At 44.7% G+C, this 21,949-nt stretch overlaps 1 protein-coding gene across 1 annotated transcript in view; it reads right to left on the reverse strand.

Annotated features, from left to right (window-relative positions):
- Positions 1–315: 315 nt before the first annotated feature.
- The window catches only part of LOC120026447 (RIMS-binding protein 2-like), a 79,844-nt gene continuing 58,210 nt past the window's right edge, over positions 316–21,949 (reverse strand). Inside the window, exons 7-24 of the mRNA XM_038971310.1 lie at positions 20,887–20,937; positions 17,661–17,865; positions 16,485–16,636; positions 16,190–16,269; positions 15,826–15,935; positions 13,559–14,374; positions 13,363–13,386; positions 12,134–12,285; positions 10,899–11,693; positions 10,639–10,794; positions 10,264–10,410; positions 9,883–9,988; positions 6,349–6,518; positions 5,943–6,120; positions 5,630–5,730; positions 5,356–5,427; positions 4,970–5,107; positions 316–2,643 (exon numbers count right to left, since the gene is read on the reverse strand). Coding sequence (XP_038827238.1) covers positions 2,446–2,643; positions 4,970–5,107; positions 5,356–5,427; positions 5,630–5,730; positions 5,943–6,120; positions 6,349–6,518; positions 9,883–9,988; positions 10,264–10,410; positions 10,639–10,794; positions 10,899–11,693; positions 12,134–12,285; positions 13,363–13,386; positions 13,559–14,374; positions 15,826–15,935; positions 16,190–16,269; positions 16,485–16,636; positions 17,661–17,865; positions 20,887–20,937 — 3,651 coding nt within the window. The 3' untranslated portion in view covers positions 316–2,445. The remainder of the gene's footprint in view (positions 2,644–4,969; positions 5,108–5,355; positions 5,428–5,629; positions 5,731–5,942; positions 6,121–6,348; positions 6,519–9,882; positions 9,989–10,263; positions 10,411–10,638; positions 10,795–10,898; positions 11,694–12,133; positions 12,286–13,362; positions 13,387–13,558; positions 14,375–15,825; positions 15,936–16,189; positions 16,270–16,484; positions 16,637–17,660; positions 17,866–20,886; positions 20,938–21,949) is intronic.

Genomic DNA, 21,949 nt, shown 5'->3' on the forward strand with positions numbered 1-21,949 from the left:
CAGTGGTGGAACCAGCTTCCCCCTGGAGCTAGGACAGCAGAGTCCCTGCCCATCTTCCGAAAACATCTGAAACCCTACCTCTTTAAAGAGTAGTCCCCCACTGTAAACTAACACTCGCACATGACGTTTTCCCCGTTACTAGCACTGACTTTGCTGATAGCTACTTTATTGACTGAGATATGTGGTTGTCCCACCTAGCTATCTGAAGATGAATGCACTAACTGTACATCGCTCTGTATAAGAGCGTCTGCTAAATGACTAAAATGTAAATATACACCAAAGTAATCCAAACACAATATTCTACAAAATATCAAATTTATTTTTGATAAAAAATGTATTTTTTTGCACATGCACACACACACACCATAAATAATGATTTCTATTTTTTTTGTTGTATCTTTGATTCACAGAGCAAGCACATAACCGCAGACTTAAACATCTTATCTTGAGGACACCATGGAGAATGCTTGCACTGTTTACAGTAAGAATAAATCTCAATGCACTAAAAAAGGCAGTCTGAAAATCAAGTATACACATTTAGAAATTATCTATAAATGGAGAAAGGTACAAAAGAGCAACAGTATAGACACTACACCCATTTACAAATAAAGGATTTGGTATTATGACTAACACCTTTTGCCAATGGATGCATAACATAATGCATAACGTTGGACAAATAATAAAATGTGTACTATATTGCCCGCTGAACATTTCGTACATTCCTTTTTGGCAATCCATCATTTGATTTTCTCTCTTTTTTAATGAACATAAAAGAACCCTGTAATCATTATACAGCAGGGTATTACGCTTGACTCAGATATCTTAGCTGATGGGAATTTAGAGGACCCTGTCAGAATAAAACACTGTCATTTTGAGTCATGGATTGACATATTGTCCATTATGATTATGTCCATCAAACTGTGGCTGTACAGCAACGGAAGTGATGTTAAACTATTACAGAATAGGATCATGGTTTATGAAAATGGGTTAATATAGGGTTCTGAAAGGTGTCAAAATACAGGACAATGTTTGTCTAAAGGCTATGACAGCCTCTCCAGTCAATGGATCAGCTGGATGCATCCTAGCACTCATGTATCCCATAAGCCACATGACTACTGGTTTAGAGGTTGTAGGTACAGTATGTAGGTCATCCCTCCCTTTCCCTTGACTTCAAAAATAGGCTGTCACGAGGTCTATAAGAGTGTAAACAAGTAAACGGTGCAGAATCTTGAACACACCTAGACATCTTTACTGAAATGGCTGAGTGGGGAAAATGGCCCTCTTCGACAGACAACAGAACTGAATATTACACCGGCAATGTAGTTAGCAGCACACCACTAAGATCACATGACTCAACTACTTGTCCTCTTTAAAAAAAAGGATGCACAGACATGAATGCACACTGAGCACACAAACTCACACACATAGCCTACACCCTCAACACATCCATACACACCGAGAACTACTTATTTTTCATTCATCAGACAAAACACACCTTTGTGCAATTGGAAGGCAAACACAGAAGGTTGTCTTTAACTAGGTGTTTCATGACAGTTGGACAGCAATGAAACGAACATACATACATTTTAGATTTTTATCAAACAAAGCTGCAGAGATGCACTAGGGGTTCTTGGCAAAGTCTTGTGTAAGTCTAAAAACAACCTTGTTCAACCATAGAAAATGAGGAAAGTCATGCTAGAATTGCTTTCATAAAGGCCACTGAGATGGTTCAAATGTATTATCCAATGCAGCTCCTTCTCCTGTCTGTAATGCCCTGTGTCCAACTACCCTTTAGACTTCTAGGTTCTGTGAGTGATTCAACCCTTTGTCACCATCCTGTCTGTGATATATTGCACTGAATAAAGCCTCTGTATTAGCAGCCAGCATTACTGACAGAATGCCATCAATAGTTGAGTTGTTGCTCCAGTGCTCCAGTCACAACATTGATGTTTTTTGCCACGTCATGTCTGTTAGAGACCTTATAATTGCACAATTGCTATGGAAACCATCTGGAAATGTTAGATTTGTAACAAAAGAAATAGACTACTCTGTTGTTACCCTGCTTGAAACAAATGCACACAAATGGTTTAGCAGCATCGTCCTGATCTCCATTTGATTAAAGAAAACAGTGGAAATGAAAATCCATGTCATGAAAATCCTAGTTTGTACTCCTTTTTTCCCTCTACCTCAAATACATCACAGTTATACAGTATGTGTGAGCAAAGGTCTCATTGAATTTGGCACGAAGTACATGTAAGTATGTGTATTAATCATTAGAACAAGTATCACTGAATATATTAGATTCACATATATTGTCCTGTAACACATACACACATATGTTGCAATTGTAGTTGTGTGCGTACGATCAGCTGATTTGATTGCATGTACTGTATGTGATGTACAGTACTGGGCCCAGTATCTGTTCTGGGCTCAGCTGGGAACAGTTTATTTAACCGGAGAGAGTCTCTTGAGCAGTTTCTTCCCCTTGGAGAGCAGTCCTTTTTTCTTTTTGTTGTCTCGGAGGTCCCTGGGGCCCCTGGTGGGGCTGATGGGCCGCATGGTGCCTGGGGGACACACGGGACGCACCATGGGCGATGCCGCTCGGACAGGCGGGACCGTGCTCTCTGTGGTATCCGTGGTTACCTGAAGAGAGATGCCATGGAGGGTGGTGGGGGTAGGGGCAGTGCAATACAAAGAAATCAGAAGTCCACTGTGGCCTACCCTTTCTCTGTCTGAGGTAGGGCTACAATAGTACATACAGTCTACAGTCAGCATTGTGTCCCTCAATAACACTTTATCACCCCACTGTCACCTGAGTAGCCCTATCCATCTACAGTAAAGCTATATATCCAATGGGACTTTAAAATACGTTGTGTTAAATAGAGTGAAGGGTTGGGTATGACAAATATTTCTACAGTCTAATTAAATTGCCAACAATATTTGAATTTGATGTTATGTGTGCTGACCTTCAGACTTCTCAGCATTAGCTGTCAATATAGACAAGTATGAAAATATAACTCTCTATAAAGTCCTATGAAAAAGAGAACAGTGTCAATGCAGACCATTATACTTACTGTAGGTTTTCCACTAAATGTGTGTCAAATACCTACGTAACGTTTATGTTTCAAATAGGGCTGGTTTCCCAGACAAAGATTTAGCTTCAAATGCTTGTTCAATAAAAATTTGCCATTGGAATAGGTTTTTAGTTCAGGACTAGTGTCCAGGAAACAAGCCCATAATGTTTATAAAAGTGGTTCAGAATAAGGATGAGGTATTGCCTTTTGGGCTATTATTGAAATCATTCCTTAATACCTCCCTCTCCTTCTGTTGATGGGGACTGAAGACATTGGTGGCGCTGTTGAGGTTTCACACATACAAACACTGAGGAGGAAGCCATCAAACATAGAGCACGACATCGCAACACCACAGATTCTGATAGGTCCATCGATCATGAGGGACACCAACAGTAATATACAACACTCAGGGACACAACTGTAGATACCATCCCTCTTGCCTAATGTACTGGACTGGCAACCGATCAAAGTATGGTATGCTATCATACAGTTAATCTAGGACCTTTAAAATGGTCTCTCAAAGACAAAGAGGAATCATTTTTGAATCAAATGGGGATTTGCAGCTCCCATTAGTAATGGTTTTTCAACAACTACAGATATAGGGAACTTTTAAGTTTGCATAATAGAGTACTATCTCACAGATAATTAGTAGTCCACCACTTTGCAGGCATTAAATCACTCCAATAAATTGTTACAAAAAATGTATTCGTAACAATTTTTCGAATTTATGCTGCAAATTAGCATTCTGGTTACACTAAAAAGTAAGGGGAAACACTTTCCTAATTACACCGACTAGTATATAAAACTTTAATGTGCAAGCATGAATAACCATGTTGCTATAAACTTGTGACTGTGTAAGCAGAATGTTTACTGGCTACAAATGAACCATTTAACATAAGTGTAATCACAATACCCAGCATTAGATCTGTCAGGCTGGTATCTCTAGTTGCTCACATACTGTACAAGGCAGACAGAGCCATTTATGACGTGAAATGAACAATCTTCTTCTGTTTGTATTTGCAAAGCAGGTGAGGAAAAAAAGTCAATCAGATGTGGTGACGATTAATTTTCAGTACAACCAACACTATGAGAACAGAAAAGAAAAACAACAAGAATACGCACATGAACACAGGTCGCAAATGAAAATTATTGCTGCTTTTATTGTTCCATTGTACCATTACAGTATGGATGTATCACTGTGGCTGTTATTTCTTCTGGTTTAGATCAAACATGGCATATCTATCAACTTTCATCAGGCCTGAAAAATATATATTTTTGGAAGTGTGTGCAGTATACAAAAAGAAACAAAGCCTCTCCCAGGAAATACAGCAGTTGGGCCAAAGTCTACTATTATATAAAAGGTATCGAGTTTGTTTTTGAAAAAGGCATGCTTTGCTATATTACCAACCCTACAGTTTACTCAAATCCTTTCTGTCCATTTGGGTACAACTGGTAGAAATCAGGAAAGTTTCAGAGGTGTTCATAAAGCACTTATTAATAGACACAAGATTCAGAGTTGAGTTTGGTGTTTCGGTGCAAAGAGGTTACCCAATGATCATTCTATATTCCTGTGTAGGAATGACTTTAGGCTATTTCAAATCTGCACTCTCTCATGTCACTGGTCTGTGAATATCACCCACCCCGTACGGGCACCGTTCAAGTGTTCTATCTCTCTGTCCACATCAGGCTTTGCTTCTTCCTTTCTAACTCTCAGAAAGGTTTGACTGCGTTTGTCCCTTTCGCCGGCCGGGGCTAAGGTTTGTATAGTCACCACTGTCACACACGGACAACACACACACACAGAACACAGACGGCAAGTGGAGGAAGCGAGGCGTAAATCAAGAGAGACAGAGGATGGATGGACAGAGGGACTAGCGCTGAGAGCGGCGATGTACCCTTTTAGCCTCGGCCCGGTTGGCGGGCTCATCCTGGGCGTAGCGGGATGGAGTGTCCGTCAGGTACACCTCCACGTCGTCAGGCACTTCTTCCAGAAAGTTGGAGGGGACAAGGCCACGGTGGCCATTGATTTCACCCTGCAGAGAGAGGAGAGGAGGGTGCACTGGGGATGAGAACCATGGCTAGACCCATTGAACTCTGATGGTCAAACCTGAGGGAAAGAGCCCTCTCCTGGGCAAAAGGACATACTATGTGTATGAGCAGGCAGTTGAGCCAATGGTATTTCTTAAAAATGCAGAACTAAAACATCTGACTTTTACAACCTTTGCCCTATGTAACAATGCTACTAGTAACATCACGGAACCCAGAAAAGAGGCATACTCACATAGTAGAACCCGTCTTCATCAATCTCTCCAAATACAGCGAGGATGTCACCAGCACAGAAAGTCAACTCAGCCTATCAGGAAACAGAGACGTCATTTATACCCTTACAAGGTCTGTCTATCTAGTTACATGTATGTACAGTGTGTGTGTATGTACAGTGTGTGTGTGTGTGTGTGTGTGTGTGTGTGTGTGTGTGTGTGTGTGTGTGTGTGTGTGTGTGTGTGTGTGTGTGTGTGTGTGTGTGTGTGTGTGTGTGTGTGTGTGTGTGTCAATACCTCCACGTCCACGTTGGGGGAACTCTCTCTGGGGTCATAATCATAGAGGGCCACCATCCTCCTGGTGGCCTGGTGCTGGCAGAGGCCTCGTCTGTCCTGCCCTGTGAGAGGAAACAAGAGGACACGCCAGGACAGGAGGTGATATAGTGACAGATGTATATGTGGTGTCATAGAGAGATACGTGTGCCCTGCCCAGTATGTTACCTAGAAAAATATGAAATGGGTACAGTCAAAATGGCTACCAGTCCACCCGTTATGGAATCATTGACTTGAATGAGGATGTCTGTTCTACTCCTTATAGTTCTGTGGTTACCTATTCCAACTTTATCCACTGGTGTGTTGAGTGGGAGGAAGCCCTGCTTGATGAGCTGGTCCATGGTCTCCTCATCCTCAGCCCTGATCTCTGACACCATGTTGCAGGGCAGGAGCCCCATCCTGCCTCCCCTGATCTCCCCTCGGTAGAAACCATCAGTGTCCTTATCACCATATACCTGGAAAGAGAGAGTGAGAGTGAACGAGCGAGCGAGAAACAGAAAGCAAGGGAGAGTGAGAGGGGAGGGAGAGAGAGAAAAATGGAACAAGAGTGATTGGGAGCAAAACGAAACAGATGGCAGAAGGACAAGTCTATTTTCAATTATGTTTTATATTGTACCTCATTGTTTTCAAACACAAGCACAATATATCTCCTCGCATGGCCTAGCCCTGTGTGTGACACCCACCCTGATGATCTGGCCCTCTTTAAAGGGCAGTTCCTCATCTGCTGCGTCCGGGTTGGGAGACATGGACAGGGGGTCGTAGTCAAACAGAGCCACGAAGATACGGACTGATTCTTCAGGTTCTGACTCATCGTAGTTAGTAGGGGAGCAGCGTTCCCTGTCCCTGTATCCCTCTTAAACACGGGCGAGAAAGAGAACACATCCACCGGCATCTCAATATACAGTTGAAGTTGGAAGTTTACATACACTTAGGTTGGAGTCATTAAAACTAGTTTTTCAACCACTCCACACATTTCTTGTTAACAAACTATAGTTTTAGCAAGTCAGTTAGGACATCTACTTTGTGCATGACACAAGTAATTTTTCCAACAATTGTTTACAGACAGATTATTTCACTTATAACTCACTGTGTCAGAATTCCAGTGGGTCAGAAGTTTACATACACTAAGTTGACTGTGCCTTTAAACAGCATGGAAAATTCCAGAAAATGATGTCATGGCTTTAGAAGCTTCTGATAGTCTAATTGACATCATTTGAGTCAATTGGAGGTGCACCTGTGGATGTATGTCAAGGCCTACCTTCAAACTCAGTGCCTCTTTGCTTGACGTCATGGAAAAATCTAAATAAATCAGCCAAGACCTTAGAAAAAAAATGGTAGACCTCCACAAGTCTGGTTCATCCTTGGGAGCAATTTCCAAACGTCTGAAGGTACCACGTTCATCTGTACAAACAATAGTACACAAGTATAAACACCATGAGACCATGCAGCCGTCATACTGCTGAGGAAGGAGACGCGTTCTGTCTCCTAGAGATGAACGTACTTTGGTGCGAAAAGTGCAAATCAATCCCTGAACAACAGCAAAGGACCTTGTGAAGATACTGGAGGAAACAGGTACAAAAGTATCTATATCCACAGTAAAACGAGTCCTATATCGACATAACCTGAAAGGATGCTCAGCAAGGAAGAAGCCACTGCTCCAAAACCGCCATAAAAAAATCCAGACTGCGGTTCGCAACTGCACATGGAGACAAAGATCGTACTTTTTGGAGAAATGTCCTCTGGTCTGATGAAACAAAAATAGAACTGTTTGGCCATAATGACCATCTTTATGTTTGGAGGAAAAAGGGGGATGCTTGCAAGCCGAAGAACACCATCCCAACTTTGAAGCACAGGGGGTGGCGACATCGTGTTGTGCACTTCACAAAATTAATGGCATCATGAGGTAGGAAAATGATGTGGATATATTGAAGCAACATCTCAAGACATCAGTCAGGAAGTTAAAGCTTGGTCGCAAATGGGTCTTTCAAATGGGCAATGACCCCAAGCATACTTCTAAAGTTGTTGCAAAATGGCTTAAGAACAACAAAGTCAAGGTATTGGAGTGGCCATCACAAAGCCCTGACCTCAATCCTACAGAAAATTTGTGGGCAGAACTGAAAAAGCGTGTGTGAGCAAGGAGGCCTACACACCTGACTCAATTACACCAGCTCTGTCAGGAGGAATGGGCCAAAATTCACCCAACTTATTGTGGAAAGCTTGTGGAAGGCTACCTGAAACATTTGACCCAAGTTAAACAATTTAAAGGCAAGGCTACCAAATACTAATTGAGTGTATGTAAACTTCTGACCCACTGGGAATGTGATGAAAGAAATAAAAGTTGAAAGAAATAATTCTCTCTACTATTATTCTGACATTTCACATTCTTAAAGTAAAGTGGTGATCCTAACTGACCTAAGACTGTAATTTTGACTAGGATTAAATGTCAGGAATTGTGAAAAACTGAGTTTAAAAGTATTTGGCTAAGGTGTATGTAAACTTCCGACTTCAACTATAGGTCCACTAGGATCCACTACAGTTGTAATGGGTCACAGTCTATGGCATTATGTTACATTGATTCTGGATTCATATCTATAGCATGAGAGAAACCACACTTCATTTTGTAGTGTGCAAGCAGAATTCTGTTGTCAATCCATCAATTGGTCCCAGTATCAGCACAGAGACAAGAGTAAATAATGTAATAATGTAATGTAATGTACATCAATTTGACACCACATATGAACTTATGGCCAGGTTACAGATGGATAGAGATTGGAGAGCAAACCAGACGTGATGGGTTACACCAACATGGTTGACAAAAACACTATGACACGCACGCACGCACGCACGCACGCACGCACGCACGCGCGCACACACACACACACACACACACACACACACACACACACACACACACACACACACACACACACACACACACACACACACACACACACACACACACACACAGAAAGGAGCACATATACTACAAGACTCTGAGTTAAACATGCATACTGCTGAACCCTGACGTAGTGGTACTGATCTGACTATTGTATTAGGCTCCACTAAAGTACAGTGGGCCTACAGTTTGTCCAAAGAAAACTCTGTCTGTCCTTTAGTTGACTCCTTGCTTAGAAACGATAAAATAAATCAGGCCATCAGCATAGTGAACATATGGAAACCCAAAGAAACTGATAAATATGTATTTCTATGTAAGATGTAATAGGACCATTTTAGTAGAACTTTCTGTAACAATTATTGAGTTCTCAGCAAGGACAGCGATGCTATATAATTCTTCAATAACCCTGACTCCTTCCACCCAGTCATGCATAGTAACCCCAGTAAAGGTGTGGTGGGTGGGGTTAAATTGAGAGGGGGAAGGGTTTAGCAGGCATCTGATGGAGTTCAGTGCAAGGGAGGGAGGGGAGAAGCATAATTTGAGCAGCAGTCATTCCAATCCGCAACAGTCGGCGGCCATCTTTGGCCCAGTGTGGCTCAGCAAGCTGCCATATTGGTGCAGTGCAGTGGATCATGCTAGGCGTTCTGAGACATATTAAGGCAGTCGTTGGCATCACTACTCTTCTCTCGCCTAGCGTTGGTGGCTTTTGGCTGTGCTTTGGTGAAGGAGCGAGGGATAAACCACAGCACGTACCATTATAGGAAGGCGTGATGCCTGTGGGGCGTCGGCGGGACGACCACGTCCTGTGCCGTGCTACACTGCCATAGTAAACATCTTCCGTGACGGGGGAGAAGTTCCCATCACTGTTACTCTCTGTGGTTATCTCTACAGGAAACACCAATCAGACGTTGGTGGTTAAAGCGCGAATGCTACTCATTGGTTGGTTGGTTCGGAGGTCTCTTCCTGGCATAACCTTTGATAATCTTAACATATTGCTGGCCATAAACAGAGAGCTCAAAAGCAGTTCTTAATAATTGAAATATTCAGCTACATTTGTTATGGTGAAATACGTGTTTGTGTACCTTGTCACCGTTGCAGCCAGGGAACGTTCTAGTAGCTGATAATACTGTACATTGACTGATGTCTATAAGTAAGCTGTCAGTACTGTGAAGGCATGAGCATGGTTCAAAGACACAGAGGTGATCTGTACACAGAGAAGCTCATGGAGGATTAAAACAGGAAGCAGAACATCTACTAGGGCACAGAGAACATCAATGCACAAAAACAATAATCTTCTCTGGGGTAATGTGACCCGACTGACCAATGGAGGGCACCATAAGAGGGTGTCTCTGGGGCTGCGGACCATCCCGGGGCATTCTTCTCCCCGTCTCCCGATCCAGCCGACCCCCAGAGGGGGTGTTACCAATCTTAAAAAGATCACACATAAAAAAATCTAGCAAAATGACTTCCAATGACTATTGCTACAAATAAAAGATCAAACAATCAAACAAGATCGAGGAAGTATTCTAATGTAGACACATGGCTGGACACAGGGGCCATATCATCCAACTGTGATAAAGGGGTTTTGCGTACTTTTTCCATTGTACAAGTGGTAATCAGAACCAAATCAGTTTACTCGATTTTAATATTTAACATTTCAATGTTAAGCTTTGATGAGAGACTACATGAGTGGTATTCCTACCTTGAGTGCATTGTGGGAGTTGCGTCGTCGTCCCTCCTCCAGCTGCATTTCAGAGTAGAGCTCCTCCTCATCCTCTTCCATGATGTCAGAAAGGTCAGAGCCCCGGCTGCTATCACTGTGGTACTCCTCACTGTGGCTGTAGTGGGCCTGACACACACACACACACACACACACACACACACACACACACACACACACACACACACACACACACACACACACACACACACACACACACACACACACACACACACACACACACACACAGACACACACACACACACACACATAAATGTGTGAAATCATACTAGGATAACCAGCACCTGGGCAAAACCATTGGATGTGAATATGTACCCTATTTAATTTTGTCTTTACCGGCCTGCCCAGCTCGGACCCTCTGAGGAATTCATCTACTGAGGCCCCCTGTCTCCTGCGGCCGTGACCATACCCTTCCTCATCCTCCTCTTCCTCATCTGAGTTCTGTTGGTGGAAGGCCTGGCCCTGATCATTGTAGACAACTCTCCTCTCCATCTAACACAATCCATAGGCAGACATTTGTAACTTCAACAAACAAATGATCAGACTAGAGCTTTAACCAGGGCTACATTGATTGGCTTTATGTATGAATGACTCACTCTGCCACTCTCTGCAGCCACCCTCTGTGCTGCCTCGCGGGCGATGGCTTTGGCCATTTGGTCTGGGATGGGGGTGCCCCTGGGCTGTGGCAGGATCCTCTGGGGGGAGGGCGAGCGGTGGTTGGCAGAAAGGGGCGCCTCCAGGGTGTGCCCGTACATGGGGGCAGGAGGAGGCTGGGCGGAGGGGGAGCGGGTACGGTCCCAGGGCTGGCTTGGGACGCCCCCATGCTGGACCACCTGCTCTTTGGCTTCCAGGTCTCTGGCACTTACTGGTCTCTGGTGGAGCTGGGGGGGTGGGTGGGGCAGCAGGGGTAGGCGGTGCTGGGGAATTGTATGCGGAGGATGAGGCTGGAGGTGCAAAGGCTGTGGAGGACCACCAGGGTGAGCGGGTTGAGGCTGTCGGTGAGGCTGGAGAACAAGATGAGGGGGCAGGGGTTGGAGGTGTGGCTGGGTTTGAGGATTGTGGTTAGGGAAGGGTTGTCTGTGAGGCAGGGGTGAGGGAGGCTGGAGGTGAGGCGGGGGTAGTTGGGGGTGGGGGAGGTGAGGTGATTGGAGGTGGGGTGGGGGGGCGTGGGAGTGAGGTGGAGGGGGCCCTGCGTGTGGTTGCTGAGGGGGCACAGGGGCAGGGTGAGGAGGCGGCAACAGTAGGTTGTTTGGAATCGGGGCAACGTGGGAGTCCTGGGACTCTCCCTGTGCTGATAACGTCCTGACGATGACCTCCCTGGCCTCCAGACACTGGATCCTGGTCAGCTCCACTGTTACATAGTCAGCCAGAGGGTACAACACCTCCGCTATCTGACAGGAAACACAATACACACACCTCGGGTTGGACACAGTTGACATTCAGTTCATTGTTGCATTCCTTTCAACTGCTTTTCAACTGCATTGCTCTTAAATTCAGAGCAACGTCCACTAGTATAGACCGTTTGCCTAATACAGACCCTGTGCAACTCTACAAAGGGAGGATGTCCATATGTAATGTTCACCAGCAGAGGGAGTGAGAGTGCTTTCTAGGGTTTTCACAGGCCCTTGTATATAGAGAATACTAGCACTGACAGTGAGAGCTGTCTAGGTAGCACTGCTGAGCACTAAAGCCAGCGGTGATGTAATGACACAATTACACACACATATCACATACTTTAACACTCTTTAACACTCACTCTCACATACTTCGCTGTCACTTGGGGTATACCCTTACTCACCTTCTGTCCTTTGGCACACAGTTACTGACTCACCTTTTGTCCTTTAGTGCAGACTGCATATCCGATGACGCTGGCTCCATTGGAGGTTCCACTGGGTGAGAGGATAGGGGGCTTCCAGTGCACCTGCATGACCCCTGGTGCCTGGCCACACTGCACCTGCACCTCCTGAGGTGGTAATGGGGGGCCTGGAGGGGGGGTGACACGTTAGATACTATCTACATAGGTTTTACACACAAACGGTGAGGGAGTGGAGGTGAGTGGAGCATTCATGAGTGCTGTTACTTGTTTCATCCTATCTCTTTTTTGTTGTGAAATTACGTGATACACAAATCCCCTTTCCCTTTTCCAATGTTGGTTGCATAGACCTAAGGAATCACGATGTAAATGTTATGTAATATCCAGGCAATTTTGGGGGGATTATTTTAAGAGTGAATCCTAAATGCATGAAACATGTTATCTGATTAACATCCAACTCTTTAGCTTTGTAATCAGTCTAATCACACTCAAACGGATATGTATTTATCAATATAGTATTTAAAAGCAATTTGGAATGTTCTAGCAATATATTGTATGATGAAAAAGTGAAAGTAGAAGGCTAAAAGGAACAGAGGGAGGTGTGTGTGTGTGTGTGTGTGTGTGTGTGTGTGTGTGTGTGTGTGTGTGTGTGTGTGTGTGTGTGTGTGTGTGTGTGTGTGTGTGTGTGTGTGTGTGTGTGTCCATCTGTATAGTCTGTCTATGTTTGTATGTGTGTGTGTCTGTCTATGTGTGCATGTGTCTGTGTGTCTCTTGTGTGTGAAAGGCGTCAGTGTGGGTTGAATGAGTACAGCCTGTTCTTTCCTGGTTCACTAGGTACACCATGCAGGACATCGCAGTGATGTCACAGCTCAGGCAGAGGGAAATGCACACAGATACTGATGTGGTCATTTCAGTGAAGGATAGAGTGGGAGAGAGTTACTTCAGCAGGTTTAGGTTGCATCCCACATGGAACCCCATTCCCTATATAGTCAACTACTTTTGACCAGGGCTCTGGTAGTGCACTATATAAGGAATATGGTGCCATTTGAGACATAACTTTAATCTATGAGGTATATTAGCATTGAGCAAAAGGGAGGGAAAAGCTGAGGAAGTTACTCATATTAGTTTCCTAGGTTTTAAAGTGCTGTTAGCTTGTTTTCATTCGATGTGTCAGTTGCACATGCCAATCAAAAGCTACTTCCTACTTTTCCCATAACCACCATAACCCAACTGGTCTTCATTCTGACCTGATCTGGAATATGGTCCTGGACCTGGACAAAACATAACAGACATACATAGCACGCGTAAGGACGTGAGTCATCTATATATCTATGGACGTTTATCCAAACTTTCTAGGAAACATTATAGATGACATATGAACAAATATATGTACATGGACAACATAAAACACTTAGACTTAAGAAAAGATCAAACCGGCCTCACCAGCAGCTTGTGTACAGAACTCCACAGCAGCCTCCTTCTTCTCCCTCTGTTCCATGAGCAGTTGCCATGGCACCTGGTGTGGCCGGGCCACCACCCTCACCTTGTATACCGTCATGGCCTTGAGGTTAACAAAGCGCAGCCTGTACCTCCCCGGCTTCACCATTGCATGCTCCGCCCCGTCCAGGAACACTGTGTGCCCATAGTTACTGTTGCTGGGCAACCATGAGAGCTCGGCTGAGTTACGCAGGATGTCATCCACACGCAGTCCATACGGCGCCACCACCACGTTGGCTCCCACCATCAGGGTGCAGCGCAGCTCGTCCGACAGTCCCCTGTCTGTCACACTCTGCACGGACACGCGGTGCGTATACGTGTCCAGATCCAGCTTCTCCAACAACGACTTGGTCCTGTCGCCGTAGGGTATGCTGGCACGCACCTCTCCATCCACCAGCACGTTGTAGCAGCTGATTTTTCCCCATCCCAGGGGCACCATGGGGGGCTCCCAGGCCACAATGACGCTACGGGCCAACTGCTTGATCAGGGTGATCCTCCGGGGGTAAGGCACAATGTCATCGACCAGATCCTCAGGGTCCAGGGGCCCTGTGCCGTTGCTGCAGGGGCCCAGGGGGTTGCTGGAACCCAGTAGCCCATCCCGAGGGGCCCCTCCATCCACCCCCATCAGGCCAAGGGTGATATGGTCCAGAGAGCCCAGGTCCTCCTCTCCGTCCCCTAGTTGAATGGATGGTTTCTCCTTGTCTTGGACAAACTCCACAAAGTTGGACGGGACCAGCCCTCGCTGGCCGTCCAGCAGCTCACCTGGAGCACACAGAGACAGACAGAGAGAGATGCTTTCTTTATTATCAACAAAATACAAACCCACAACCATCTCTCTTCTGCAAATTCCTCTACAAATCTTGTCCCCAAACACGTTATTCCAAACAATTCCATGAAAAAGGACCTTTAGAATGTATAAAGGAATTAATATCTATATGGAAATGTGGTATGTAAAGAAGGGATCAAAAGAGTTGAGCAGAATATGGATATTTTTGTTGGGAGTAACATGTAGTATCACCCAGGATTTTATGGCTATGAAGATTTAATTGAGCGATTATTCAGTCAGACACAGTAACACCTTCCAGGAACCCTGTTCTGTTCTGACACACAGTAGCCTGATGATAGATACCATTCACACACGGCCGTCTCAGGGGGAATCTATGGCACGCTCAAGCCTTTAATGATGCCTGCTGCAAATGTTAACATCAGCTAAAAATAGACCATCTCATCAGTGAACAAATAGCAAGGAAAATAATAACGAGAGCCCTCGTGACTCAATGCAAGTGTGCTCTGTGTTTTGAGCACTATTTTCCCAGGACAACATGACCCTGTGGTGCTCGTCCTCATGGTAGGGACTGTTCTCTCAGATCTGACAGAGAAGGAAGGATAGGGCTATGATGCCATCATCACTTTCTCCAGGAAGTACGGGGGGTTAAAAACCTATTCCTGCACAGTGGATGGAACTAAGGGTGTGTCTGATATGGCACCCAATTCACTATAGTGACTTAGTGACCACCAACCTCTTTCTCTCATCAGTACTGTACTTGCTTTTCAAAGAGATCCTGACTGTCCTCTCCCTCTCGATCTCATCATTCCAGTCAGTACAGTAGTGAGGCTGGGAGGCCCTAGCTCTCTGTCTGCAGAGGGATATGTCTGTGATTAATCAGAGCCTTGCTGGATTAGCCGTCGAGCTACATGGCTCAGGCTGCATCTTGACAACAGCTTGGTCTGAGCATCAGTATCCCTGTGGTAAATACAAACCATTTCCTCCTCTATGCAGCCAGCCAGCCAGGCAGGCAGTAGCTAGGCTAAATCTAGGCATTCTCACCCACCACCACCAACACCACCGCCCATGGCTGCAAGTGATAACTCACCAGAGCTGCTGATGCAGGCTGAAGTCTGGGCCAGGGATGCTAGGAGGATTAGCGTAGCCATGGATGAAAAAGCCTTCATAATTCTAATGAGATTAGATATGACGCGGGCCCTGTTGAAACTGATGCCAGTGGTGAAGAGTGTGTGTGTGGAATGTGTGTAGTACTACATTTACATTTTAGCCATTTAGCAGATGCTCTTATCCAGAGCGACTTAGTCAGTGCATTCATCTTAAGATAGCTAGGTGAGACAAACACATATCACAGTTGGAGTAAGTACATTTTTTCTCAACAAAGAAGTTAGCAGCAAAGTCAAAGTAGTAGCCCTGGATTCACTCTCACCTTGGTAGAAACCGTCGTCGTCCATGGTGCCGTACACGTACAGGTACTTCCCAGCCACCAGGGGGAGCTCTGCCTCTGGGTGCTCGTTTGGCCCATCGTAAGGGTTGTAACTACACAACAAGAGAGAGGAGGGGGAGTTCAACATATTGATGTAGATATACTACATTGTAGTATTGTAGATGTACTACAATATTTTTTTTTATGGAGAAAAGAGTGCTTCCGATCTGCAGGTTGATGTACTTGGTGATCTAACTCTGGTCCAGGGTGTAACGTGCGGCTTGCTCACACTGACATAACGCCCTGGACCAGAGCCCTATCTGATCCAGCTGTCCCAGGTGTTGTGTGACAGATTGAACAGTCCCACCTGTAGCGGGCGGTGCAGAGACGGACTGTGCCAGTGTAGCGAGGCTTGGACCGGGGCGCAGGGCTGACCTCATCCTCCATCTGCAGGAACACAGGGGCAGAGGAGCAATCATAGTTTCTGTCCGGTGCTAAACCCATAGGTTTTACAGCTATAGCTCAGCTGAGTGCTGTCATGTGCTATTATACAGCTGTTCCACGAATAGCCCATCTCTTGGTAAGAGCAGAGATAAAGTACCCTCATGATTTGGCCTTGAGACTTTGTCTCTGAATGAGAAGAGAAGAGGGGCGTTACCCACCTCTGAGGGGGTCGCCCGTTGTGGGCTGCTGGGGCAGCTCGTTGTCACGGTGGTGGGATTGACAGATAGCAGCTCTGGCCTGTCTCTGTCTCCGATCTGCAGTGGGCGGAGGAACTTCGATATCAGCGGAGTGTTTGCCGAGCTCTCATTGCCTGGGAAACATTGATTTCCACACCAAATAAAGAGCATCTGTCATTCCTTCTGCTTTCATTCATGGTACAGCTATTGATTTCCTGTTCAGGGGAGTACACAGCAAACACTCTACAGTATATGGCCAGGACCTGGCTGTGCTCTTTCTGCCTGACGCATCTGCAATGCATTTCCCTGATGTTTAACACTCTTGAACGACACAGCTGACAGGGACCAGGACACACCCATCACAGAGTTCTCGTCGACACACCCCTACACAACACCAAACCTAGGTAATTTCACATTTTAGACCAAAATATACAATTATTGGTGGTTGGATTTCTTTCATCATACCACAAGATTACAACCATACAGTAGCATTTTCACTGCAGTAAAGTGACAGTAGAGGATATCTAGAGCAGTATCTCAGAACCTTCTAATCTATGGTATCTGCATTGCTGATTCTGCTGTATGTATTAGCTGGCAGGTTACAGTATGTGGGGTTAGAATACTAATGTGTTGGCTCTCATTAGCAGATGTCATATATCAACCCTCTGATCAATGAGCTGTGTTATTGATCATGAATATAGCAGCATTTCGCCCATTTCCACAGTGGTCCAGATTTGCCTTGTAGCCTACCGTTGAGATGGGCTGAGAGAGAAGCAGGACTTTACTCTGACTCACACCAGCCAGTTTAGCTGCCAATTTACCTTCTCTATCTGCCACTCTCCCAACGTCACTCCAGCCGGCTTCTAGTAAAGGTCACTGTTGTTATAACTAGATTAAATTACTGTCTTGTTCCATTTTGAATTAATTAATTACCCACGCATAATGACAGACAGAGCCTCATCTGGAGCACAAACAAGAGTGTGTACATAGACTTTCAGAACCGTCCGCTGGTCTTGATTGATGAGATACACAGTTTGAAACAAATGCGAGATATGATGCATGTACTATGACTCTCTAAGGCTAGGCTCTTTTCTGCTTCATATGTATGTCTTCTGACTGCACAATGTTCTTACAGAGGGCAGGGTTGGGAGCTCTCACCTTTCCCTGCCTGCACTGCCAGTCCGTTGAGGATTTGGGAGAGTTTATTTTCCAGGGAAAGGGGAATTTTTTGTTTGGAGAAAGGCTCAGTGCTGAAGATGTCCACAGTATCCGCCTCCAGACGGAAATCTTCCAGGCTCTTGGACAACTGGCCAAACTTTTTAGTCTGTGACCTGCATTTCTGCTCCAGGTCGCGAACCTTGGCCTTCCGTGGACAAGGATGTGATATAGAGGGGAGGAGAGAGAGAGACAGAATCAATCAATGGAAGGAATGTTTCTGTGTTCCTATGTAGCAAATCTTTAGAAGGGGAAACACTGTATTACATTTATATTTTATTCATTTATCAGACGCTCTTATCCAGAGCAACTTACATACATTTTCATACTGGTCCCCCGTAGGAATCAAACCCACAACCCTGGCGTTGCAAGCGCCATGCTCTATCAACTGAGCCACAAGGGATCTATTACAAAGCAATGCATGTTTTATGTTAATAACATGTACGTAATATACCTCTACATGACTATGAGTTCAACTAATCAATGGCTTAAATCCTTATCTGGTGCTGCAGATCGCAAGCCGAACCAATTACGGCACGGGATCCCAAAAGAGCCATTTCATATCAAAAACACTGCCTGCCAAGTAATCAATGTACAGTATATGGAAGAAGAGGCTGTGCAACACTGATACACTTTGATAACCAAAGCCAAGCTCTGTGAAGAGTTAAGAGGCTTATAAAAGTATGTACATTAAAAACATTATCTAAGCAGCTCCGAGACGATGATTAGAGCCTTAAGTTTAACAACCGTTGGGTTTTCTCTGAAAGCTAGAAGGCTCAAAATCCCATGGTTGGTTGGGTAAGAGAAAAGACAAGCCAGGGTCCTAGCCAAGGGGAAAGTTGGTTTTACCCAGCAATAAAACTAGATGTTTCAGAGTCAGAACACTGGGCTGCAAGATGGGCTGAGATACAATAACTGAGGATGAATGAAGAGCCATCATTTTCAAATGGAAACAAGGAAATTAAATGTGTTTTGATGTTACAGAACATCTGGGAGGTGTACCAAATGGCACTCTATTCCCTATATAGTGCACTACTACCATACAGTGCACTACCTTTGACCAGAGCCCTAAAGTTCCTGGTCACAAGTAGTGCACTATATAGGGAATAGGGTGCCATTTGGGACACAATTTTGGACTGCAGTACAGAGGAGGCAGAAGAGGATCTATAGTGTGATCCAGTACCAACACAGGCTCTGTTCAACTAATATAATTCAATCTAGTTCAATATTAACATATGTATGACTGCCTAATTACCATAACATATGCACTGATGTAAATTAGAACCCAAGTGATTCACTGAGACGTTTTAAAGGCTATAGGAAGGAAGTGACCATGGAGATGATGAACACTGTGTAACTAGATGTTTCAGGGTGGGAAACATAGTTATCTGCATTCTGTCCAAGTGGTTCTGTTCAGACACAGAAGAAACACATAGAAACACACAATGACATTGAATAAAGATGAAAGAAAACAAACACCCAAATCAAGCCGTTACACCGTATGCAATCAATGCATATGTAATACAGTAATCCATGCAAAATCATGTAAATAAATTTGAAAAGAGAACCATTACAAAACAAGTAGGTACGACGAGTCCCCTATGGGGAATATCATGTACAATGAATATTCTAAAAGAAAACACCCCAAATCATAACCAAGACAGTGCTGAAAACTAGAAATTATGGAAATGAACATTATGCCTAGTTCATCTTAGAGCCATCTCCTCTCTGGGTTAACTGAACATGCTGTTGGAGTTCTCTGTGCACAGTGCCAGTCCTAATGCAGCTCCTCTGCACTGTAGATATTTCATCATCTGGATGGTTGCCCCCTGAACTCCTGTTGATTTTTCTGTAAAAGAGGTTTCTCCAGAGCCATTAGTGCCGTGGCTGGGATAAGAGCTTCTGAACTTAGCCTGAGCAACGGCAGAGTTCAGCGGTCTAACTGAGTAGTAAAAGAAAGAGTTATGGGCAGGTTGAGGTTTTGCGGACCCAATTCTCTGGGTATTCCATGCTCATCAGTGCTTAGCTCCCCACTCAACAAAAGCCTCCAAAAGCAATACAAATACAGTATAGAGCAGGGGTGTCAAACATACGGCCCGCGGGCCGGAACCGGCCCCCAAGGAGGTTCGATCAGGCCCGCAGGATAATTTGAAAGTGGAAAAAATGCATAAAAGACATGGAATTAATATTTTTAATTCGCTGCAATTCATGGATTATCCGCTAAGGGGCGCACTCTTTCCATCAGAGTAGAAGACAAGCCGCATCACTGAGACAGACTGAAAACAGCAGACGGTATCAATGCGCCATCTGCTGCTTGTTACGACGTTGTTAGGACCACGTCCTATTTATTTACAGAGATGCACGGAAAACCTTCGTGCTTGGTGTGTTTGCAACAAGTTTCGGTATTGAAGGAATATAATATTCGACGCCACTACGAGACTCATCACAGCGAAAAATATGACGGCTTGCAAGGACAACTGAGAAGAGATAAGATTAACGAATTGCTGGCGGGTCTGAGGAAACAGCAGTCAACTTTCATCCAGAGCCGAGAAGTCAGTGAAGCAGCGGTAAAAGCCAGCTACCTAATTGCTAGCGAAATAGCATTAGCATCGAAGCCGTATTCCGACGGTGACTTTGTTAAACGATGCATGATGAAGGCGGCTGAACTTGTATGTCCCGAGAAGCGACAAGCTTTTGCCAGTAAATTGTAAATTGCACATTTGTCTAAGGAAATATGAGGTGTTTCATGAAATGTTTTGTAAAAGGATAGTTCATTAAATTTCAATATTTTCCTAATGTTCTTGTGCTTCTTTACACCAAAACAAAGGAAAGACATGATATTTTGGTTATTTATAGCAGAGTATGGTATAATTTTAATGGTCCGGCCCACTTGACATCTCCCTAGGCCGTATGTGGCCCACGATGCGAAATGAGTTTGACACCCCTGGTATAGAGTATCACCTGGGATTAACCAGGCTTACCTCAAAACTCTAGCTTTTCATGAAAGGCAATACGGATTTGGTGGATTTAAAACAAGGTATTTTTCTTATGCATCAATGTGTCTTGCATACACAAACAAAACCACATGTATCAGTCAATTGACAACCATTTTGAAAACAGCCACGGAAGCCAACCTCACTTTGCCCACTGGACCTCCATGTCCACTTACCTCTAACAGGTGGACCGCTCCCTCATGCTCTCTCTCAGCTTCAACCTGAGCCTGGAGAACACAAACACAGTTATATAGGACCTGCAGGTGACACAGTGAGCACTGCACATTCTCTCTCTGTCAGTAATACATCAAGCATACACTTGGCACAGCTCTTGGTACACTGCAGACATAGAAGAGACAGTCTGAGTTGAACAACAACTCAAGAGGAACTGTCAGCTCAAGAGCAGACACATGCAGAACCCTCAGTGGTGTCAGCTCTGCACAGCATGAGCAGGAGAAATAGTCTTAAAAAGAACAGTTCACGGACTACAGTACAAAGGCAATGAATGCCTCACAGCTGTGGGGTAGCTGGGGACAGGGGAGACTAGGCGAAATGGAAGGGGTGCTATGACTTCCAATTTAAAAACCTGCATCAGAAAAGCCTCATAATATCAAGCTGTTTCATCCAGATTGGCTTTGATATCTAGAAGGACGAAATGCTGTTCTACTCAAGTGATATATCATCTGTGCGATTGGTAATTAAATGGAATCACAGCGCAATAGATTAGGTAAAGGACAAAACAGACAAAGGACGAGGCCTCAAATGAGCACGCTGAGGCAGATGCATACAAACCCGCCGATTGAAACGCAGATAGGCGTGCACACCGACAAACACACACCAATACTCAAAAGCAAACATCCTCATTCAACTCTCAATAACACACACACACAAACACAATCACACACGCATTCTCTCTCCGTCTCCCTAAAGTGAAGTGCTTGGTTAACTTTAGGCAGTGTCTGTGGGGAGTCTGATCTGTGCTGTGCTTGCGGTCTGCTCTAATTGCTATGTGTCTGTCATGGCTCCTCTCTAAACAGAACACACAGGGATTCACACAGCTCTCTAGGAGCTCAGATTACTGCTGCCAATGCAGACAGACAGACACACAATCACAGGAGACTACTGATTATATGGCCCCTTTTACATTCCCATCATATTTCATATCCACAGTCTGAGTTGAACAACAACTCAAGAGGAACTGTCAGTGCAAGAGCAGACACATGCAGAACCCTCACTATG

The sequence above is a fragment of the Salvelinus namaycush genome, chromosome 31, assembly GCF_016432855.1.
Source record: "Salvelinus namaycush isolate Seneca chromosome 31, SaNama_1.0, whole genome shotgun sequence".
NCBI lineage: Eukaryota > Metazoa > Chordata > Actinopteri > Salmoniformes > Salmonidae > Salvelinus > Salvelinus namaycush.